Source organism: Cervus canadensis, chromosome 4 (genome assembly GCF_019320065.1).
Source record: "Cervus canadensis isolate Bull #8, Minnesota chromosome 4, ASM1932006v1, whole genome shotgun sequence".
Taxonomy (NCBI): domain Eukaryota; kingdom Metazoa; phylum Chordata; class Mammalia; order Artiodactyla; family Cervidae; genus Cervus; species Cervus canadensis.
The window spans coordinates 59,318,572-59,344,215 of record NC_057389.1 but is presented as its reverse complement, the minus strand read 5'-3'; the positions used below and the strand labels follow the sequence as shown (position 1 = coordinate 59,344,215).

Genomic DNA, 25,644 nt, shown 5'->3' with positions numbered 1-25,644 from the left:
TTTTCTTGGGCTTCCCTAGTGGCTCAGCTGGTAAAGAATCCACCTGCAATGCAGGAGACCTGGTTTGATCCCTGGGTTGGGCAGATCCCCTGGAGTGGGGCATGGCAACCCACTCCAGTATTTTTCCCATGGATAGAGGAGCCCGACAGGCTACAGTCCATGACATCGCAAAGAATCGGACAGAACTGAGCAACTCAGCACAGCACAACATCTTGAAAAGGGGCAGTTAGGTTTACAGACACTGCATCAGATGATGCCTGCCAAAGATATTTTGGCCATTGTTCTCCAAAGTGGCTGTGGTTAATACTAGTATAGACTCACGTCTACACTTTTACATTGAAAATGTAAAAGCCCAGTGCCACTAACACTACCTACCCTTAACATGGAAGGTACTGGTATCATTGCATATAAGGTCATATGAAATCATAGAGGCAAAGTATCTTTTTTAGAATTTGATATTTATCAAAGTGATGCAAACATTTACAAAGGTCCCCACTTTCCTGCTCATAATTTCCATTCCACAAGCAACCACTTTCAGTTGTTTCTTGTATATACTTCACATTTCTAAATAGTATGCATATACTGCTATTACTTGATTTTATAGTTTTGTATATCTATTGTCTCTGTCACAGAAAGTGTGTGTCATATATCCTTCTTATACCACTCCCTCCTCCAACAAACTTCCTATTCGTCTTAGCCTATGACGAATAGGCTAAGGTTATACTGCAATTTTGTTAATCATTAGTCAATGTTTATTTTATATTTATATAAATATAAGTACAGTAACTACATTTCCCTTCTTGAGCAGTTTGCACAGTATCCCTAGGACTGATCATTGCTTTGTGGGTCTGTTAACTTATTTTCTCTTTGTATGAGTTTTGGGCGTTCTTGAGGGCCACAACGTGCTTGTATAGTTCTCTTGTTTTGTATGTAAGTTCTAAGTATAGTGACACATTCTCTTAAATATTATACTTCTATAATAGTATAATAGTACCACACACTATTTCCCTTTCAATAAAAAATTATGAGATAAGTCAATTATTTAATTACACATTTTAATTTGATCTCAAGACTAATCTGTTAGGTATTCTAACATTCCAAATGATAACAACTACAAATAATTTACATTCCAAAATTAACATGGATTTAGACTTTCAAAGTGTCATTTCCTAACAACCAAAATACGAATCAAGTTGTGTTTGTCTTTCTAAAATGTAACATTCATTAATTAAAACCAGTATTAAAAATTGGAAGTAGGAGAGGGTTAGCATAACAAACGTTTTTGTTTCATTTTAACAATCATGTGGAAAACGTGCAAAGATACAACTATGGAATTTTCATTAAATGAGTATTTTTTCTTAGTGTTATCATTTTTATCTTCTCTGGTGAAAGCAAACATGGTATTACTGATAGGAAAACAAGTTTAAGCAGAGCATCTTTGGATATTGTTCAGATCTGTTTGGGGAGACTAAATAGGAACTGAAATGAAGAATCAAAGCTTAATTTTTTGATATCCATAACTAAGTTCGCTGGGCTTCCTGAACTGCTCAGCGGGTAAAGCATCCGCCTGCAATGCAGGAGACTCAGGAGACACGGGTTCAATCCCTGAGACAGGAAAATGCCCTGGAGGAGGAAATGGCAAACCCAGTCCAGTGTTCCTGCCCAGAGAATTCCATGGACAGAGGAGCCTGACAGCTATAGTCCAAAGGGTCACAGAGTCGAACACAACTGAACACACACAGGCACACACACACAACTAAGTTAAAAGTAGAAAGAATGGAAACAAAATTTACTTATATAGATTTTACTTTGTGTACTTTCATTAAAATAAGATACCTATATAACAACATAGACATTGTAACAAAGTTTTTATTTATTGGACATTTATAAATGGCATGTGATTGTTAGAAGCCACACTGTAAAGCATCTTTTTCCCCACACTGAGACAGATATTTCTGAATTAAAACCCTGGATGTTCTTGTCCTCCTCAAAGACTGAAGATAAGACAACAGGGACATGTTAATGAAAAAAATTCATCATTGTTTTCTAGATTTCAAGTTCCCTGAGGCAACGGATTAAATTTTTTTTTCTCATAGCACTTGTCCACAATAAGCACTAAAAAATGAAAACATATGCAACCTTAATCCTTTTAGCTTAATCCTTAACCACCTTACTTCAAAATTACTGTAATGCTTATGAACTTAGTACTACTTTTTTTAAACTACTTTTGAACCAAAAGTTAACTCTTATTCTCGGTCAAGCTTTCTCATGTCTCCATTATTCTTTTTTTGTCTAACAGATGGAAGTACTCTTCTCCTGGTATGAACTCCCCTTGGCACTGGGGATTTGTTGGTGTTTACCAAAATGGGGGGTATATTTTCACTTTATCAAAATCAAAATCTGAAACCCTAAACAAGTTCATTAACCTCCGAATGAACAGCTGGATCACAAGAGGCACTAGAGTTATTTTTATTGATTTTTCAGTATACAATGCTAATGTAAATCTATTTTGCATTATCAGGTGAGTGACTCAAGACCTCTTATTAGTATATTGAATTTAAAAGGCATCCAGAGTCCTCTTTAGAGTTTCCAGTTTGTGCATGTTTGTACTGAGATTAAAATCATAAGCTCCAATATAAATATAATGTAGTTCCTCCAATAATGATGAAGAAAAAGCAACATCATATTCATTGTTTCACTGTTTCAGGACTTATTGCAGAACATGAAGAATTACATACAGTAGGTTAGTTTTATATTACTTAAAAATACATAACCTTATTTCTTGTCATTCTGCAGCTGGACAAATATAACATTTAGCCCTAACGATTTCTTCCTTTAAATCAGATCGTTCAAATCTGTTGATTTCCCTTCACAATGAGCTTCTTTATTAAGTTATTAATTTTTGCTCAAGAATGAACAATTTAAGATTCAAACAATATATAACAACAGCCAACATCCTAGACATGATTATAGCGGATGATGATTTGCAAAAGGCCCCAATTCTTCACATCTTTGCCATGTAAACTTGTAGTACCCTGTCACCCAGGGCAGGGTGCAATACCCCAGAACTAGATACTAGGCTCAACCATGTGACTTTCTTTGGTCAATGGAATGTCAGTATATATGATAAAAGCAAGAGCTTCCCAGGTGGCACAAGTGGTAAAGAACCCGCCTGCCAATGCAGGAGACATAAGAGACATGGGTTTGATCCCTGGGTCGGGAAAATCTGCTAGAGGAAGGCATAGCAACCCACTCCAGTATCCTTGCCTAGAGAATCCCATGGACAGAGGAACCTGGCAGGCTACAGTCCATACGGTCACAAAGAGTTTGACAAAACTGAAGCGATTTAGCATGCACACATGCATGATACATGCAGAAATTTGAAAGCGGTTTGTACATTAAAACTTGCTGTCTTGTACTTCTACTATTACATGAGAATAACATGCCGGGCTAACCCGTTGGACCCAAGAAAAGGATGAGAGACATCCCCTCTCATGAGGAGGAGGAGGAAACAGCCGAAGAGAAAAAAATTATTTCTGTAGGTCTGATTATCTTAGATAATCTGCCTGACCTGGACCATACTATTTGACTTAGGCCGGAGGACTGGCAAAGCAAACAGCATTACTGTGATTGAATCTGCTTGGAGAATGAATTGGCTTCTAAGCCATCTGGGAATGGGTGAATGCCTGATACAATTAAGGTTCTATTGGAAAGGAGGAATAGGATAGTGAATACTGGACAGATAAACACTAGTGTCCACTGCGTCTTAGTAAGCCACTTTTTTCTCTTGAGTTTTACATTTTTCTTCTGAATGGAATATGGAATCAGCCTTTACTCCGAATGGGGAACTTGGCCCTTGTGCAACAGTGATGGTGAAAGATAGTCACAGCCTTTAAAATGTATAGAAATGAAAGCAAAAAAGAAAAAAAGAAATGAAAGCAAATGAATTACTGTCAGCAGCATGTTATAGTAGTTTCTTTCAGGGAATCAGCTTCTTACCAACAGTATTCACCTTTCCCGATAGTCCTGGTAGGGATAAAGTAAAGAATACAAATCACTCCAATGTCCTAAATAAGAATAGAAACAATGGGGTAATTGGCTTACAGTCATACGAAGAACTCCTTGCAATACTACATTAAGTCCATATTTTCTGTCTCTAGGTTTCATGCTTATTTTATTTATCTTTTAAAATGTTTTTTAGAAATTTCAGCAGATTTTGAAACTTTTACCTGGTAGTATAATCAATAGTTGTATGGGAGCATATTGCTTACGCTATGACCTTATCCACTTATTTTCCTTTTGTACACATATCTGGCAAACTAAATGCTCATCATTTTTTGCTTTTTGTTTACTAGTCTACACTTCAGGTCAAAATACTGAGTTTCATTCATTTCACTCACTTGCTCAAATTTGTGCACCAACTATATGCAAGGTGAAAAAAAATCCTGTTTTCTATTTGTTAACTGGTGGTTTTGTTCTGGATTTTGGTAAGGTATTTTTGGGGTTGAGGGGGGCAGCACCTTTTTCCAGTACCAATAAGATTTGCTAACACCTTCAGGTAGGAATAATTACATTATGAATTTGTGATAGAGATCCTGGTTCCTTAAATTACTGCCAATTGTTAATTACCTGCAGTTATGGAAAAAACTAGGAATACAGGGAATTACCTAAAAATCTTTTTATATTTGGTACTGCAGTAATTTTTATACTTCTACTTGCATATAGATCTTTGTATCCAAAATCTAGTGCCTAAAGTTAAACAGAAAACATTGGCTTTAGTATAGTATGTTATCTTGAGATTTAGAAGCAAGAAGTATCTCTGATAAGCTAAAGGGGGAGAGTGTATTTCCCTCCTCTGAAATATTTGGGGAGTCCTGAATAATAACAGTAACTAACAGTACAGCATGTTCTTGAACATCACCCCTTATTCTCTGGGGATAAATTAGCAGTCCAGTTAGGAATGAGCAATCAAAACATAGAGTAAAATGAATGTAAAGTCACATCTTTCCTTCTTTCTCATTTACACTGGTCTTTGACCACTGTGAATTTTCAGAGCACCAAAAAAAGTGGAGGATTAAAAAGAACTTTTTGAGCCTGTTACCCTGAGAAAACATATTTTGTACAAAATAACTATTAAGGTATACAACATCACTGACTGGAAATTTCAATTGAGTTAGGTACTGAAATATAAATTCTTGAAATGCAGTTACTTTCACAAACCTCATTTTACAGATTGGTGGCAGAATTCCCTGCAACTGGAGGAATACTTACTTCATGGCAGTTTTACTCTGTGAAGCTCCTCAGATACGTTAGCTTCTATGATTATTTTATTGCTTCCTGTGAAATCATATTTTGTATTTTTATTATTGTCTTCACAATACAAGAAATCAAAAAACTGAAAGAATTTAAATTTGCCTATTTCAAAAGTATTTGGAACTGGCTAGAATTATTACTTTTGGTGGTAAGTATATTTTCACAGATATGGCTGACAGAAATCACATCTGAACCCACAAATGAGGGAGCTGTAAAAAAAAAAAAGTAGAATTTTCTATTCATCTGTGATTTATTCTAAAAGCCATAAGTATCAACCATAAGATGAACTGTCAAAGTAGGTATTAATGGTATGCCTCCAAAAGGAAGAAGTCTTTTTTTCTCTGATTTGGTCCTTGTGAGGACTAGCATAAACCTAGAGGAACAGGTGATTCCATAGGTATTATGATTTAATTGGCACAGTTAAGTCTCCCTATTCCCACCCAAAAATATGTATTTCTTACAGGAATGTGTTGAAAATAAAAATTATTTGGGGGCAAGGTCCTTTAAAATGTATTCTACATTGCCTAAATCTGCTGTCCTGGATTTTTAAATAGGTAAAAGACAAGCCTAGGCAGAATACTGAAGGTGGGGATAAGGTTTGAGAAGCCAGAGTGGGTAGCTTGTAGGCACAGAGGTGCCACCAGGATTGGGGGAATAGTCCTTGAAAGAAGCTCCAAAGACTGCCAGTTCTTAAAACTAGAAAATACTAAAATAAACATAGAGGGCAGAGCAAGACAAACTGTAAGATTTTGGTTTTAGAAACAATGAGCAAATATTCAGGCTTATACAATCTGATCTTTCACTCTTATTGGTCCTTAGTTATAGCCAATTGAGTGTGTTTGTCTGTATATTTGTGTGTATATATATTTATATTATATATAATTATATATTTTAGCCTGACAGTGACAAGACAGGTCCAGGTCACCTGTTCCCAATGGCAGAACTTCGCAGACTTGCCAGGCCTTCTACCTGGTGTGTGTGTGTGTGTGTGTGTGTGTGTAAAATTTGTTTCCCAAAACCAAATTGAAAGTTTTTCTGGTACCCCCCAATAATGCTTAACATAGGGCATAAGCATTAAATGTTTAACAGAGTATTTTAGGGAAGAGAAGTCAAAGGAAATTTTTCATAATAGTTTTAATAGTCATATAGCTTTATAATAATAATAGATAAAAGATAATCTGGTTCAAAAATCCTCTCCTAAAAGAATTGTTAGACACAGCCACCAGCCCAGAGCTGGACCACATGAGTGCAATTGCACACCCCCTGCTCCAGAATCCTCCAGAGTCAGGTGGAGTGTGCTGCATGGGGTATTTGTAAACTCTGGGATAAAGCCAGGCAGAAAGAATTAGATCGTGATGTCCCAGCATGGCCCTTCACTATTCAGCCCCAACATACACACCTGTTTACCTGGACCGCACCTGGAAAGAGCTGCAACCAAATCCGCCTTCCTCCAGTCCCACCTGGTGGTTTCCAACCTGCCCAGACCTGCCGTAAACCACTGAATCCCAAATGATGACAGCATTCTTCCATGTTCCATTATTTCAGAACTAGTTTGGAGAAATCAAGCCCTGAGCCTTTGGAGTGGGAGCACTGAATCCAAGATCCTAGACTACCAGAGAACTAACCCTAGGGAGTATCAAATAGTGAGAACTCACACAACGGAAACCACTTGAATACAAGACCCGGCATCACCCAACCACCAGTAGCAACCAGCGCAGGACGCCTCATCTAAACAACAAACAAAAATACAAACCTAATCAGCAGCAGACAAGATTACCACCTCACTCAGCCTTGCCCATCAGAGGAAAAACAAAACTCAGCACAAATCTCACTCTACATGAAGTTACACAAACCACTGGACCAAACTTGGGAGGGCAGAAACCAAAAGGAAGAAAGAATTCAACCTTGAAGCCTGGGAAAAGGAGCCCTCAAACACAGTAAGTTAAAAATAATAATAATGATGATGAAAAGGCAGAGAAATACTACACAAAAGAAGGAACAAACTAGAAAAACAGAAGTACAAATAAATGAAGGGGAAATAGGCAAACTACCTGAAAAAGAATTCAGAATAATAATGCTAGTAAAGATGATCAAAAACCTTGAAAACAAAATGAAGGAAATGCAAGAATCAATAAAGACCTAGGAGAATTAAAGAATAAACATACAGAGACAACACAATTACTGAAATTAAAAATACTCTAGAAGGAATCAATAGCAGAGTATCTGAAGCAGAATAATGAATCAGTGAGCTGAAGATAAAATGGTGGAAATAACTTCTGAAGAACAAAATAAAGTTTAAAGAATGAATAGAACTGAGGATAGTCTCAGAGACCTCTGGGACAATACCAAACGCACCAACATTCAAATTATAGGGGTCCCAGAAGAAGAAGAGAAAAAGAAAGGGTGTGAGAAAATTTCTGAAGAGATTATAGTTGAAAATTTCCCCAACATGGAAAAGGAAATAATCAAGTCCAAGGAGGCACAAAGAGTCCCATACAGGATAAACCCAAGGAGAAACATGCCAAGACACACACTAATCAAACTAACAAGGACTAAACACACAAAGACTATTAAAAGCAGCAAGGGAAAAGCAACAAGTAACATACAAGGGAAACCCCATACGCTTAACAGAAATCCCATATGCTTTCAGCAGAAACTCTGCAGGCCTGAAGGGAATGGCAGGATATATTTAAAGCACTGAAAGGGAAAAATCTACAACCAAGATTACTATACCTGGCAAGGATCTCATTCAAAATTGATGGAGAAATAAAAAGCTTTTCAGACAAGCAAAAGTTAAGAGAATTCAGTACCACCAAACCCGCTTTGCAACAAATATTAAAGGGACTTATATAGTCAAGAAAGACAAGAGAAGAAAAAAGATCTACAAAATCAACCCCAAACAATTAAGAAAATAGCAGTAGGAATGTATATATCAATAATTGCTTTAAATGTAAATGGATTAAATGCTCTAACCAAAAGACAGAGACTGGCTGAACGGATACAAAAACAATATCCATATATATGCTGTCTACAAGAAACCCACTTCAGATCTAAAGACACATATAGACTGAAAGTGAGAGGATGGAAAAATATATTCCATGCAAATGGGAAGCAAAGAAAGCTGGAGTAGCAATCCTCATATCAGACAAAACAGACCTTAAAGAAGATTACGAGAGATAAGGAAGGACACTACATAATGATCAAAGGATCAATCCAAGAGAAAGACATAACAACTGTAAATGTCTATGCACCCAACATAGGAGCACCTCAATACATAAGGCAATCACTAACAGACATAAAAGGAGAAACTGACAGTAACACAATAATAGTAGGAGACTCTGAACACCCCACTCACACCAATGGACAGATGATCAAAAGAGAAAATTAATAAGGAAACACAAGTCTTAAATGATACATCAGAGGAGATGGATCTTATTGATATCTTCAGGATATTCCATCCAAATGCAGAAGAATACACCTTCTTCTCAAGTGCACATGGAACACTCTCAGGATAGACCACATCTTGGGTCACAAATCAAACCTCAGTAAATTTAAGAAAATCAAAATCATATCAAGCATCTTCTCTGACCACAATGCTATGAGACTAGATATCAACTACAAGAAAAAAAAGTGTAAGAAGCACAAACCCATGGAGATTAAAACATGTTTCTAAATAACCAACAGGTTACTGAAGAAATCAAAAGGGAAATTAAAAAAAATTCTAGAAACAAATGACAATGAAAACATGACAACTCAAAACCTATTCAGTTCAGTTCAGTTCAGTCGCTCAGTCGTGTCCAACTCTGCGACCCCATGAATCACAGCACGCCAGGCCTCCCTGTCCATCACAATCCATCACAAACTCCCAGAGTTTACTCAAACTCATGTCCATCGAGTCGGTGATGCCATCCAGCCATCTCATCCTCTGTTGTCCCCTTCTCCTCCTGCCCCCAATCCCTCTCAGCACCAGGGTCTTTTCCAGTGAGTCAACTCTTCGCATGAGGTGGCCAAAGTATTGGAGTTCCAGCTTCAGCATCAGTCCTTCCAGTGAACACCCAGGACTGATCTCCTTTAGGATGGACTGGTTGGATCTCCTTGCGGTCCAAGGGACTCTCAAGAGTCTTCTCGAACACCACAGTTCAAAAGCATCAATTTTTCGGCACTCAGCTTTCTTCACAGTCCAACTCTCACATCCATACATGACCACTGGAAAAACCATAGCCTTGACTAGACGGACCTTTGTTGGCAAAGTAATGTCTCTGCTTTTTAATATGCTATCTAGGTTGGTCATAACTTTCCTTGGATGTAGCAAAAGCAGTTTTAAGAGGGAAGTTTATAGCAATTCAATCCTACCTCAAAAAAAACAAGAAAAACATTGAAAAGACAACCTAACTCTACACTTACAACAACTGGAAAAACAAGAACCAAAAAAAAATCAGTAAAAGGAAATAAATCATAAAGATCTGAGCAGAAGTAAATGAAAAAGAAGCAAAAGAAACAATAGTAAAGATTAATAAAACTAAAGGCTGGTTCTTTGAGAAGATAAACAAAATTCACAAACCTTTAGCCAGACTCATCAAGAACAAAAGAGAATCAAATCAACAAACTTAGAAATGAAAAAGGAGAAATTACAACAGACAATGAAGAAATACAAAAGATTATAAGAGACTATTATGAACAACTATATGGCAATAAAAATGGATAATCTAGAAGAAATGAGCAGATTCTTAGAAAAGTTCAATCTTCCAAGAGTGAACCAGGAAGAAATAGAAGTTATGAACAACCCAATTACAAGCATTGAAATTGAAGCTGTGATCAAAAATTTCCCAGAAAACAAAAGCCTAGGACCAGAGGGCTTCACAGGAGAATTCTATCAAATATTTAGAGAAGAGCTAATGCCTATCCTTCTAAAAGTCTTTCAAAAAATTGCAGGGGAAGGAACACTTCCAAACTCATTCTACGAGGCACCATCACCCTGATACCAAAACCAGACAAAGACAACACAAAAAAAGAAAACTACAATTACACGCCAGTCAGAATGGCTGCTATCCAAAAGTCTACAAGCAATAAATGCTGGAGAGGGTGTGGAGAAAAGGGAACCCTCTTACACTGTTAGTGGGAATGCAAACTAGTACGGCCCCTATGGAGAACAGTGTGGAGATTCCTTAAAAAACTGGAAATAGAACTGCCATATGACCCAGCAATCCCACTCCTGGGCATACACACTGAGGAAACCAGATCTGAAAGAGACACGTGTACCCCAATGTTCATCGCAGCACTGTTTATAATAGCCAGGACATGGAAGCAACCTAGATGCCCATCAGCAGATGAATGGATAAGGAAGCTGTGGTACATATACACTATGGAATATTACTCAGCCATTAAAAAGATTTCATTTGAATCAGTTCTAATGAGATGGATGAAACTGGAGCCCATTATACAGAGTGAAGTAAGCCAGAAAGATAAAGACCAATACAGTATACTAATGCATATATATGGAATTTAGAAAGATGGTAATAATAACCCTATATGCAAGACAGAAAAAGAGACACAGATGTACAGAACAGACTTTTAGACTCTGTGGGAGAAGGCGAGTGTGGGATGTTCTGAGAGAACAGCATTGAAACAAGTACACTATCAAGGGTGAAACAGATCATCAGCCCAGGTGGGATGCATGAGACAAGTGCTCAGGGCTGGTGCACTGGGAAGACCCAGAGGGATAGGATGGAGAGGGAGGCAGAGAGGGGATCGGGATGGGGAACACATGAAAATCCATGGCTGATTCATGTCAATGTATGGCAAAAACCACTACAATACTATAAAGTAATTAGCCTCCAACTAATAAAAATAAATGGAAAAAAATAAAAATAAATAAATAAATAAAGACCTAAATGTAAGACCAGAAACTATAAAACTCTTAGAGGAAAACATAGGCAGAACAGTCAATGAATAAATCAAAGCAGGATCCTCTATGACCCACCTCCTATAGTAATGGAAATAAAAACAAAAGTAAACAAGTGGGACCTGATTAAACTTAAAACCTTTTGCACAGCAAAGGAAATTATAAGCAAGGTGAAAAGACAACCCTCAGAATGGGAGAAAATAATAGCAAATGAAACAACTGACAAAGGATTAATTTCCAAAATATACAAGCAGCTCATACAACTCAATGCCAGAAGAACAACCAACCCACTCAAACAGTGGGAGAAACACGTAAATAGACATATCTCCAAAGAATACATACAGATGGCTAACAAACACATGAAAAGAGGCTCAGTATTGCTCATTATTAGAGAAATGCAAATCAAAACTACAATGAGATATCACCTCACACCGGTCAGAATGGCCATCATCAAAAAGTCTACAAACAATAAATGCTGGAGAGGGTATGGAGAAAAGGGAATGCTCTTGCACTGTTGGTGGGAATGTAAACTGATACAGCCACTATGCAAGATGGTTTGGAGATTCCTTAAAAAGTTAGGAATAAAACCACTATATGACCCAGCAATCCCACTCCTAGGCATATACCCTGAGGAAACCAAAACTGAAAAAGAAACATGTGTCCCATTGTTCACTGCAGCACTATTTACAATAGCTAGAACATGGAAGCAACCTAGATGTCCATCGACAGATGAATGGATGGAGAAGTTGTGGTACATATACACAGTGGACTCTTACTTAGCCATAAAAAGGAATGGATTTGAGTCAGTTCTAATGAGGTGAATGAACCAAGAACCTATTAATATAGAGTGAAGTAAGTCAGAAAGAGAAAGATAAATATCATATTCTAACACATATATACAGAATCTAGAAAATGGTACTGAAGAATTTATTTACACTGCAGCAATGGAGAAATAGACATAGAGAATAGACTTATAGAAATAGGGAGAGGGGAGGAGAGGGTGACATATATGGAAAGGGTAATATGGAAACATATTACCATATGTAAATAGATAACCAACGAGAATTTGCTGTATAGCTAAGGAAACTCAAACAGGGGCTCTGTATTAACCTAGAGGGGTGAGATGGGGAGGGACATAGGATGGAGTTTCAAAAGGGTGGGGATATGTGTATACCACTGGAGAAGGGAATGTCAAACCACTTCAGTATTCTTGCCATGAGAACCCCATGAACAGTATGAAAAGGCAAAAAGATAGGACACTGAAAGATGAAATCCCCAGGTCGGTAGGTGCCCAATATGTTACTGGAGATCAGTGGAGAATTAACTCCAAAAAGAATGAGATGGAGCCAAAGCAGAAACAACACACAGTTGTGGATGTAACTGGTGATGGAAGTAAAGTCCCATGCTGTAAAGAGCAATATTGCATAAGAACCTGGAATGTTAGGTCCATGAATCAAGGCAAATTGGAAGTGGTCAAACAGGAGATGGTAAGAGTGAACATCGACATTGCAGGAATCAGCTAACTAAAATGGACTGGAATGGGTGAACTTAACTCAGATGACCATTATATCTACTATTGTGGACAAGAATCCCTTAGAAGAAATGGAGTAGCCATCATAGTCAACAAAAGAGTCTGAAATGCAGTACTTGGATGCAATCTCAAAAACGACAGCATGATCTCTGTTCGTTTCCAAGGCAAATCATTCAATATCACAGTAATCCAAGTCTATGCCCGGACCAGTAGTGCTGAAGAAGCTGAAGTTGAACGGTTCTATGAAAACCTACAAGACCTTCTAGAACTAACACCCAAAAAAGATGTCCTTTTCCTTAAAGGGAACTGGAATGCAAAAGTAGGAGGTCAAGAGATACCTGGAGAAAAAGACAAATTTGGCCTTGGAGTACAGAATGAAGCAGGGGAAAGGCAAATAGAGCTTTGCCAAGAGAAAGCACTGGTCACAGCAAACACCCGCTTCCAACAAAACAAGGGAAGACTCTGCACATGGATATCACAAGATGGTCAATATCAAAATCAGATTGATTATATTTTTTGCAGCCAAAGATGGAGAAGCTCAATACAGTCAGCAAAAACAAGACTGGGAGCTGACTGTGGCTCAGATCATGAACTCCTTATTGCCAAATTCAGACTTCAATTCAAGAAAGTAAGGAAAACCACTAGACCATTCACATATGACCTAAATCAAATCCCTTATGAGTATACAGCAGAACTGAGAAATAGATTCAAGGGATTAGATCTGACAGAGTGCCTGAAGAACTATGGATGGAGGTTCGTGACATTATACAGGAGACAGGGATCAAGACCATCCCCAAGAAAAAGAAATGCAAAAAGCAAAATGGTTGTCTGAGGAGGTCTTGCATATAGCTGTGAAAAGAAGAGAAGCAAAAGGCAAAAGAGAAAAGGAAATCTATACCCATTTGAATGCAAAGTTCCAAAGAATAGCAAGGAGAGATGAAAAAAAAGCCTTCCTCAGTGATCATTGCAAAGAAATAGAGGAAAACAATAGAATGGGAAAGACTAGAGATCTCTTCAAGAAAATTAGAGCTTTGAAGGGAACATTTCATGCAAAGATGGGCACAATAAAGAACAGAAATGGTATGGACCTAACAGAAGCAGAAGATATTAAGAAGAGGTAGCAAGAATACACAGAAGAACTATACAAAAAAGATTTTCATGACCCAGATAATCACGATGGTGTGGTCACTCACCTAGAGCCAGACATCCTGGAATGTGAAGTCAAGTGAGCCTTAGGAAGCATCACTATGAACAAAGCTAGTGAAGGTGATGGAATTCCAGTTGAGCTATTTCAAATCCTGAAAGATGATGCTGTGAAAGTGCTGCACTCAATATGCCAGCAAATTTGGAAAACTCAGCAGTGGCCACAGGACTGGAAAAGGTGCGTTTTCATTCCAATCTCAAAGAAAGGCAATGCCAAAGAATGCTCAAACTACCACACAATTTCACTCATCTCACACACTAGTAAAGTAATGCTCAAAATTCTCCAAGCCAGGCTTCAGCAATACATGAACTGTGAACTTCCAGATGTTCAACCTGGATTTAAAAAAGGCAGAGGAACCAGAGATCAAATTGCCAACATCTGTTGGATCATTGAAAAAGCAAAAGAGTTCCAGAAAAACATTTACTTCTGCTTTATTGACTATGCCAAAGCCTTTTACTGTGTGGATCACAACAAACTGTGGGAAATTCTTCAAGAGATGGGAATATCAGACCACCTGACCTGCCTCCTGAGAAATCTGTATGCAGGTCAAGTAGCAACAGTTAGAACTGGACATGGAACAAAACTAGTTCCAAATCGGGAAAGCAGTACATCAAGGCTGCATATTGTCACCGTGTTTATTTAACTTATATGTAGAGTACATCATGAGAAATGCTGGGCTGGATGAAGCACAAGCTGGAATCAAGATTGCCAGGAGAAATATCAATAACCTCAGATATGCAGATGACATCATACTTATTGCAGAAAACGAAGAACTAAAGAGCCTCTTGATGAAAGAGGAGAGTGAAAAAGTTGGCTTAAAATTCAACATTCAGAAAACTAAGATCATGGCATCTGGTCCCATCACTTCATAGCAAATAAATGGGGAAGCAATGGAAACAGTGAGAGACTTTATTTTGGGGGAGGATCCAAAATCACTGCAGATGGTGACTGCAGCCTTGAAATTAAAAGACGCTTCCTCCTTGGAAGAAAAGTTATGACCAACCTAGACATCATATTAAAAAGCAGACATTACTTTGCCAACAAAAAGTCCATCTAGTCAAGGCTATGGTTTTTCCAGTAGTCATGTATGGATGTGAGAGTTGGACTGTAAAGAAAGCTGATCACCGAAGAATTGATGCTTTTGAACTGTGTTGGAGATGACTCTTGAGAGTCCCTTGGACTGCAGAGATCCACCAGTACATCCTAAAGGAAATCAGTCCTGAATATTCATTGGAAGGACTGATGCTGAAGCTGAAGCTCCAATACTTTGACCACCTGAAGCGAAGAAATGACTCACTGGAAAAGACCCTGATGCTGGGAAAGACTGAAAGCGGAAGCAACCTAGATGCCCATCAGCAGACGAATGGATAAGGAAGCTGTGGTACATATACACTATGGAATATTACTCAGCCATTAAAAAGAATTCATTTGAATCAGTTCTAATGAGATGGATGAAACTGGAGCCCATTATACAAAGTGAAGTAAGCCAGAAAGATAAAGTCAATACAGTATACTAATGCATATATATGGAATTTAGAAAGATGGTAATGATAACCCTATATGCAAGACAGAAAAAGAGACACAGATGTACAGAACAGACTTTTAGACTCTGTGGGAGATGGCGAGGGTGGGATGTTCAGAGAGAACAGCATTGAAACAAGTATACTATCAAGTGTGAAACAGATCACCAGCCCAGGTTGGATACATGAGACAAGTGCTCAGGGCTGGTGCATGGGGAAGACCCAGAGGGATGGGATGGAGAGAGAGGTGGGAGGGGGATCGGGATGGGGAACACATGTAAATCCATGGCTGATTCATGTAAATGTATGGCAAAAACCACTAAATATTGTAAAGTAATTAGCCTCCAACTAATAAAAATAAATTAAAGGAAAAAAAAGATTGAAGGCGGGAGGAGAAGGGGATGACAGAGGATGAGATGGTTGGATGGCATCACTGACTCGATGCACATTAGTTTGAGTAAACTCTTGGAGCTGGTGATGGGCAGGGAGGCCTGGCATGCTATAGTCCATGGGGTCGCAAAGAGTCGGACATGACAGGGACTGAACTGAACTGATATGTATACCTGTGGCTGATTCTTTTTGAGGTTTGACAGAAAACAACAGAAGTCTGTAAAGCAATTATCCTTCAATAAAAAATTAATAAAATTTTTAAAAAGAATTGTTACAGAGTCCTAAAGGGGGTTATTTCTTTGGAACTGTAAAAAAATTTTTTCTTAAGAGTGAAAAATATTAAACTCTTAGGTATCATGTAGTTACATGGAGCAAAAACTCTTATAACCTAGTCAGAATTATATAATCATTTTATATATTTGTGTTTTATGCCTCAAAGAAACAAAAAGGCATATAGATTTGCCAATACATATAGCCAATATTTTGTTACTTTTATAATTATGCTACCTTAAACTTCTATAAATTGAGGCTTACTTTAATTTATATAAAAGCCTATGTCTTATCCCTTCCTTTTGGTTGACCTTTTGATGAAGTTTTTCATGTATTTGTATATAGGCTACAGATTTAGAGGTAGAAATGATAACTAACTCTTCTTATTTTTCCATTTAGTTATGTTTTTCGACTGTTTTCTTCAGCTCATACTCTAATATGCAAATTTATCGCATGCTTGGACAACTGCTAAGAGATACTGAAAAATATTCAGATTTCTATTTTCTTGCATACTGGCACATTTATTACAATAATATAATTGCCATAACCATCTTCTTTGCATGGATAAAGGTATTTCTATTTTATCAGCCGTAACAGATTAGATATGTTTTATTACATTAGATAAAGGCCTTCCCTGGTGGCTCAGATGGTAAAGAGTCTGCCTGCAGGGTGGGAGACCCGGGTTCAATCCCTAGGTTGGGAAGATCCCCTGGAGAAGGAAATGGCGACCCACTCCAGTATTCTTGCCTGGAAAATCCCATGGATGGCAGAGCCTGGCAGCTACAGTCCATGGGGTTGCAAAGAGTTGGACATGACTGAGCGACTTCACTTTATTACACTAGATAATGAGAACTCAAACTACAAAGTTATGAAAAAAAAACAAAAAGATACTCTTAACTATACAGTAATTTTTAAAGTAGTTTTGCTTTGTGGTGATTGCTGGCAAATCCTGAAACATCCTTGACTATCATTAAGCATCTCTTTTAATTTGAAGCAGATTTCTTCTGAAATTAACTTACTCTAAGTAAGTATAATCTTTAGTATTCTATTCCAATTAATTTTGTTCTTTTTCAGATATTCAAATTCATAAGCTTTAATAAGACAATGTCTCAGCTGTCATCAACCTTGTCACGATGTATCAAAGACATAATAGGATTTGCTATCATGTTTTTTATAATATTCTTTGCTTACGCTCAGTTAGGATTTCTTGTTTTTGGATCACAGGTTGACGACTTTTCCACTTTTCAAAATGCCATGTAAGCTCTTAGTATAAACATAATTATATTTTCCAGTTTATAACAAAAAATCATGAAAATGCCTGTAAGTAGTGAAATAAGCTTTAATAAATTTTAAAATGGTTTGATATTTTCACCGATGGCTAAATATCTGTTATACTCAAAGTGCAGTTAGGCATTGAAAGATCCAAATTGATGGTGTTATCCACTCTTCACATGTTACTAAGTCAAGTTAGAAAAATAATTTTTTACTTTTCTAGAAGTGAAAATTTTATCTAAGTTAAAAAATATTGGCTCCATGTCTCCATAGTATCTATTCTCTGGGCAAAAGAAATTCTAAGTGTTTTCTTTCGAGGGTATCTTTAGAATCCTTTCATTGATATTGACTTGATTGTCCTTTGCTCATCTGGCAAAGCTGAATTTTAAAAATAGCTTTATACACATAAAGCAACTAGCAGATAACTAACTTAAAGAACTGATTAGGCAGAGTGCCTAGAAAAGTATTCAGGCTCTTCTTTAAAAGTGAGTAATTTTAATAAATAGACTTCCACTTTTGAGTAGGTAAAACAAGTTTTATTAAAAAAAAAAAAATATATATATATATATATATATATATGCTTGTCTAAAACAGGGGTCCTCAACCTCCTGGATCTAAAGCCTGATGATCTGAGGTGGAGCTGATGTAATTAATAGAAACAAAGTGCACAATAAATGTAATGTGCTTAAATCATCTTGAAGCCATCCCTGCTTCTGCAGCCCATGGAAGAATTGTCTTCCACGAAACTGGTCCCAGGTGCCAAATACTTTGGGGTCTGCTGGTCTAAAATATCAGGTCTCAAAAATGTGTTCTGTACAATCTAGACTAAGATTATCTGGGGGAAATAGTTTCATATTTAAGAAAGTTTAGGAAATTTTGCATCACTCTTGGAAATTTGTAGTCCATGGTAACATATGGCTCTGAGAAAAACTGTACTACTTTCTTCAGTTCAGAATTCCTCAAATATGTCCATGGTCCTTTTACTCAATTGGGGGTAAATTTTAGTGCAGTCCATGGGATCACAAAGATTCAGACATTACTGAGCAACTGAACTGACTTAGTCGGAAAAATTTCATTATCCACATGTAAATAATTGAAGTACCACTGTTTGAAATAAATTTTTTCTGAAATAATCCTTTACTAAACAAGATGATAGAATTCTACTTTCTACCTCTGCCACTAGCTATTTAATTTTTCTAGATCTTAATTAATCTGTAAATGAATGGGCTGAACTAAATAACTTCCAGAGGTCCCTTCCAACTACAAATGAGAAGTCTAATTAGTTTACCCTGAGTCAATGTTTGCAGTTTCAACAACTTCTTGGTCCCTTCCTAGGATCTTAAGTGTAGTAATAAAACTAATTAATATTGGACATTAAATATGAATGTAATAATCTACAGAACCTTGGAAATGTGTCTCACCTTGGATAATGGGAGGAAAGAAAGTATAAGACATAAATTAAGCAGACAGAAAAGTTCGGAATGGACTAATGAGGGAACTTCTGCTTTTGGTAATGATGTGCAAGGCTATTCAAATCAATCTCTTCACAATTTATGAGTGTCCAAAATCAGAAAGCAAGAACCCAGAGAAGTAGCTCCAGCATCCAAAGCTATTTGTCCCTGAAGGTTTTTTTAAAGATTTTAAGCTGTTATAAAATTTACCATCTTAACCACTTTTAAAACCATTTCTAAGAGTGAAGTACATTCGTGTTGTTCAATCATCACCATCCTTCATCTCCAGAAATCTTTCTTTCTTGCAAAACTGAAACTTATACTAAACAGGAATTCTCCCTTTCTCCCCCCACTCCAGCCCCTGCAACCATCATTGTACTTTTTGTCTCTGACTTTGATTACTTTAGGCAATTCTCATAGAATCATACAGTATGTGTCCATTTCTGACTAATTTATTCCACTTAGCATATTGTCAACAATGTTGTAGAATATGTCAGGATTTCCTTCCTTTTTGAGGCTGAATAATACTCCACTGTGCGTGTGTTTACATACACACCACATTTTGCTTATCCATTAATCTGTCAATGACACTTGAGCTGCTTCCATGTTTTCAATCTCCTGAATAATGCTACTGTGAAAACACGGTGTACAAATCACTTTGAGATCCTACTTTGAATTCTTTTGGGTATATACCCAGAAGTAGAATTGTTGGATCATATGGTAATTCTATTTTGAATTTCCTGAGAAACTGCTATACTGTTGTCCACAGTGGACACTGCATTTTACATTTCTTCTAACAGTGCATATATGTTTCAATTTTTCCACAGCTTTATCAAAAATTATTTTGATAGTAGCCATCCTAATGGGTGTGAGGTATGGTATCTCATTGTATTTTGGACTTGCATTTCTCTACTGATTAGCAATACTGAGCATCTTTTCATATGCTTATGCATATCTTGGTCCACTTGATGATGTCTCATAAGTCCCTTAAGGCTCTGTTCACTTTTTCTGTAAACTCTTCTCTTTCTGTTCCTCAGACTCAGTAATTTCAATGGCTCTATCTTCAAATTCACTAATTTTTTTTTTCTGCCTGCAAATCAACCTTTGAATTCCTCTAATGAATTTTCATTTCAGTTATTGTACTTTGCAGCTCTAGAATTGCTTTTTGGTTTGAGGTTTTCTTTTTCCTGATATTTCCATTTTGTTCATACTTAGTTTTCTTGACTTTCTCCAACTTCTTTTAGTTCTTTGAGCATCTTTAAAATGGTTAGGTCTAGTAGATCTGCCATGTGGTCTTACTCAGGGGTAGTTTCTGTTGATTCACTTTTTCCCTTTGAATAGGCCATACTCCCGTTTCTTTGTATGCCTTGTCATTTTTTGTTGAAAACTAGAAATTTAAGTGTAACAATGTGATAATTTTAGAAATCAGCTAATTTCCCTTCCCCAGGGCCTGCTATGTTTTCTGTTGTTGTTTTTCATTGTTAACTGTTTCCATGCTGAGGATCAGCCTGAGGTGTAAACTTAAAGGTCTTCTCAGCTCTGAGTCTGTGCCATTCCTTGGGTAGGCATGGTGATTTTCTAATTTCCTCCACATATGCAGGGGTTTTTTTGTTTGTTTTTTTAGTGTCCTAGTCTTTAATGTCTGGTTCCCAAAGGAAAGAAAGAAAAAATGAAGGAGGAAAGGGCACTGGGCTTTTCAATCCCAAGGACATTGCTTCGGCCAGAGAGGGAGGCACTTGCAACCAATGTAGTAAGATACCTGCCTCTGTCATCAGCAGCAGCAATCAGAACACAGACCCCTGATGTTTGGACAACCCAATCCTTCTTGCCCACCCTGGCTCCCATAAGCTATGCACAAGCTGCTCCAGGAATACACACAGGGCCACCTGCCATGGGCTGAGGGATTGGAAGTGTGTGTGCACATGCACACATGCTCGCTCACTCACTCACTCAGTCATGTCCAACTCTTTATGACCCCATGGACTATAGTCCACCAGACTCCTCTGTCCATGAAATTTTCCTGGCAAGAATGCTGGAGTGGGTTGCCAATTCCTCCTGCAGGGTTATCTCCCCAACTCAGGGATCAAACCAGAGTCTCCTGCATTGGGAGATGGATTCTCTACCACCGAGTCACCTGGGAAGCCCAGGAGGTGGGTAGCTGCTGTCAAACTAAAAGTTTAAATTCACCCAAATTGTACAGTCCTTTCCTAAATGTTGCAAGCCTTCAACAGACTCTAGAGTTCATTTCAAATGTTATATCAGATTGTACCAGTGAGACTGTTGTCAAGGTGGTAAGACAGATTCCTAGTGCTCCTTACTCCATCTTCCCCAAAATCTCCATCGTGGAGGCATTTTTGCTGATCCAGAGGAAACAGTTAAGAAATTGTGTTCCTAGTTACTTCTCAAGGAGGAGACAGAAGAGAAACCCAGAGCCTTTGTGTCTGTGTTGGAAAGCGGGGTAGGGGGAGAAGAGCAGTGTCTGATAACCTCACCATACATAAAGCAGGGATCTGAAGTGCTACAGCCTCAAGTTAAAAATAAATCCCTCAGTGACTTGAAGTAGGGGTTTAATCACCTAGGTATCCAGGGAACCTCATTATCTTGAATTTGGTTTAAGATAGCCCCAAGCTAGAATGTCCATATACACCTGCAGACACATATACAAATCTCTCTGGAGAACGGTATCTTCATCCCAAGTCCTTCAAGTATAATTTTCTGCTCATGGTCAAAGATAACCTCGTATAAAAGGAGGAAAAAATCCTAAGTAAGAACTAACAGATACAACAGACAACAGAAACAGACTCAAAGACTTCAAATAATAATGATATATTTAGAGAAATAAAACACAAGTCAGAAAATATCTTTAGAGAACAGGATAGTGTAAAAAGTGACATATTTGAAAAAGTATCAAATACTGATCGTTTCTTAAATACAACCTAAGCATAAAAAAATCATATTAGAAACACTTAAACAGAACCTCATATTCTCCTATGCCAGAGAGAAAAAAGTTTGATTTGCTGAGATTCAGCATTTCTGTCTTATGTAAAAAGCATTTGAATCCAGTATTAGAAACTAGATAAGTATTTTACATATGATTTAGTCAGGTCTCAGGTCCCAGGGACGGGGGAGCCTGGTGGGCTGCTGTCTATGGGTTCGCACAGAGTCGGACACGACTGAAGTGACTTAGCAGCAGCAGCAGCAGGTACCAAGCATGAAATTCCAGAAAACTCTTGAGTCCTAGGACTCCAAATAGCTGATTTCTTTGAATATATTTTCTTCCTTTATTATACATGGTCCTATGGTTCCCTTCATGTTTTGGCTTAAAAATAAGAAACATTCTTTTTCAGTCCTTTGACTGACTAATCATGCAAAGTGTCTGTTGTTTAGTCATTAAGTTGTGTCCAACTCTTTGCGACCCCATGGACTGCAGCACACCAGGTCTCCCTGTCCCTCAACAACTCCCAGAGTTTACTCAAACTCATGTCCATTGAGTCAGTGATGCCATCTAAATATCTCATCCTGTCGTCCCTTCTCCTCCTGCATTCAATCTTTCCCAACATCAGGGTCTTTTCTAATGAGTTGGCTCTTCGCATTAGGTGGCCAAAGTATTGGAGCTTCAGCTTCAGTCCTTCCAATGAATATTCAGGGTTGATTTCCTTTAGGACTGACTGGTTTGATCTCCTTGCAGTCCAAGGGACTGTATAGAGTCTTCTCCATTACCACAATTAGAAAGCATCAATCCTTTGGCCTTTATGGTCCAACTCTGACATCTGTACATAACTACTGGAAAAATGATAGTGAAGTGTCTACATAGTAGTAAAAACTCCTTTCCAGGTTTCCCCTTAAATATATATATATATATATATATTAATACATATATTATACTTTTATAATTTTTAATGTATCTCTGGTATGTCTGGCAATACCACTGCAAGCTAGTGATGAGAAAATAAGACTTCAGGTTATGAAATCCTAATTCTACCTCTCCTACTACTATGCTCATTCAAAGCCTTAATTTCTTAATTTTTCCATCTATAAAATTAATAAAATGAAGCTTTATATTTTCAATGCTATTTCACATCAAAGCCAAGTTTTTATATTTATTGGAGAAAATAAAAACAAAACTCAGGCTCATGTTTGAAGATCATTACCAGTACTTGCTTGAGACTTGACAAGTGATAAATTGTTGGCACCCTTATTACTTCAGTAGAGAAGCAGAAATTAAGCATATCATTGATAAAAGAAGTTGTAGGGTTCTCGGGTCTATGTCCAAGTTGAAAGTCACTTTTTGGAAAGGTCTAAGTATCCTAAGTTTTATAAGGGCACAGGAATGGCTAAGGAGATAACTGTCAAGACAAGCTGGTAAGCAGGAATCTCAAGGTTAAAATCTTGGAGATGAACACTGGGTTCACATTGGTTAAATAAATTGAAGCCCATCATTTCCTAAACTATCTGTTCAGCCATTAAGTCTTGCCTTCAGGGGAATTATCTACATCCGGTTTTATGCTAACAAAACTAAAACCAGAAAGCACATACCATATGCAGTTAGGTATTTTTCCTAGACACATTAGTAACCATTAGTTGTCATGTATGTATGAAGAGATATAACATTTTCTAATGCTTTTCTTTATCCCCATAAAAGATTCACGCAATTTCGTATTGTTCTTGGAGATTTTAATTTTGCTGGCATTCAGCAAGCCAATCGTATCTTGGGACCCATTTACTTCATCACTTTCATCTTTTTCGTGTTCTTTGTCCTGCTGGTAAGAAAGATCGAATATACTCCCTTTTTTTGCTTATATTTTTCAAAATAAAAAATATAATTACTAATTTAGAAGAAATTACAGTATCACTGCTTAGTTGTCAGAACACTTAACATTTATTAAGAATGGTGTAGATTTCTAGTAATCCAGCAAGTGTAAGTGATTTTAAGTTGTCCAATGGAGGATGTGACCATAATAGTTACCATCTGAGTGTTTACTGTGTGCCAAGAGTTGCTAAATCTTTTACACATATAACTTGAATATCCCAGGTCTCTCCAGTCTGGGATATTTCACACCAGTAAGTATGAATCAGGTCATTCATATTCTGCCCATCACAACAGCTTTTGGCCCTTATGGCTGAAAGCTCACACCTTTGTCATTTTTATGAGTCCCCAGAATTTATGAGTCTCTCACATGTGCTCAGGACAAACCTATTTGGCCTTCCTAATCAAGGAACTTGCTTTTCTACTCAAAGCACTGCTACTGTCCTCCATGAAAACTTTTTTTTTTTTTTTTGGTCATGCACAGCAGTTATACTCTGATGGTGGGCAGGAGTCCTCAAAGCAACAGATCTGGGCCACGGTAAAATGTGGAGAGGTTGGCTTGAGATTAAGAATACTCTCGCCACAATTCTGTTTGTGTTAATCTGGACACTGGTAGTTTTAAGAGCCCTAGTAAAATTGTGCGTTTAAACAACTCTACAGACTTAAAAAAAAACCCTGTGAACACATATTATTGTAAGTTTTCTTCTGATATCTAACATTAATAAATTTTTATATATTAACCAGTTTATATGCACTATTTTACATTCTGCTTTTCCCATTTATCATACACATACTTGCCCATATCCACACACTAAATATTTCCCATTCCACTACATTTTTTTATAGTCTGCATAGCCATTTCTCTCTTCCTGAGCACATAAGTTACTTTTAAAATTTAAATCTAATTTTACAATCACAGCACTTGTCAAAGCCATTAACTTTTAAATTAAATTTTTACTGAAATAGTTCATTTGACTATTTCTCCCCAGAACATGTTCTTGGCAATAATTAATGATACCTATTCTGAAGTGAAAGCTGACTACTCAATAGGCAGAAGGCCAGATTTTCAACTTGGTAAAATGATTAAAAAGGTATGTATGTCAAATTCTTCTCCTAATCAGAATTCTGAGGCCAGTCTTGTCTGGTTTATACCCCAAGTGGTAGTGCAGGGAGGGGTTTTGGGTTTTTGCTTTGGTCTAGTGTAACTCATATTTGTACTGTTTCACTACCAGGAGAAATGTTCTCTGGCTTTAAAAATGTGACCAAAAAGTATTTCAGAGTTCAGTATATAAAAAAGTTATTGAGCACTAAATGCAAAGCACTATTTTCTGTATGGTAGTATCTTCTTCTCTGTTCTAGCCTCTTTCCTTGCCTTGGATCATGTCACTTCTCTACTCAAAATTCTTCAAAGTTTCCCTGGGCTTGTCAAAATTAAGTCCAAATTCTTTATTCAAACATTCAAGGGCCTTCTCTAGTCTCAAAGTGTCAATGTATCCTTATTCATTATCATTTAAGTATACAATTTTTACCTTCTATGCTTCCACTTACAGCACTGCATGCGCCAGCTAATATTTTGAGCACATGCTTGCTCTCATTGTGTCCTTTGGGCCTCTGCTCATGTCATTCCCCGACTCTGCAGGAATATTCCCTCTGCTCTCTCACTGACATTCTATTCTCCCTGTCAGAGAGGAATCTTCCTTGTCCTCTCAACATGTATTATGAATTGTAGCAAAGTCATGTGTATACCATTCTGTCTATCTCTGCATATCCTCAGCTCTAACCATAGCATTTCACATAGAAAAAGTCCTATTAGCTGTGGGGTTGGGAGGGCTTAAGAACTCTGTCCAAGAACTTATCTGTGAAAGTAATCTATTATGTTCCCCAATGAGATTCCCATGTGGCTCAGCTGGTAAAGAATCCGCCTGCAATGCGGAAGACCTGGGTTCGATCCCTGGGTGGGGAAGATCCCCTGGAAAAGGGAAAG

At 37.5% G+C, this 25,644-nt stretch overlaps 1 protein-coding gene across 1 annotated transcript in view; it reads left to right on the top strand.

Moving 5' to 3' along the window:
• PKD2L2 (polycystin 2 like 2, transient receptor potential cation channel) overlaps positions 1-25,644 on the top strand; it is a 40,769-nt gene that overhangs the window by 4,018 nt on the left and 11,107 nt on the right. Inside the window, exons 5-10 of the mRNA XM_043465421.1 lie at positions 2,300-2,521; positions 5,233-5,461; positions 16,530-16,700; positions 17,205-17,386; positions 23,496-23,616; positions 24,650-24,751. Coding sequence (XP_043321356.1) covers positions 2,300-2,521; positions 5,233-5,461; positions 16,530-16,700; positions 17,205-17,386; positions 23,496-23,616; positions 24,650-24,751 — 1,027 coding nt within the window. The remainder of the gene's footprint in view (positions 1-2,299; positions 2,522-5,232; positions 5,462-16,529; positions 16,701-17,204; positions 17,387-23,495; positions 23,617-24,649; positions 24,752-25,644) is intronic.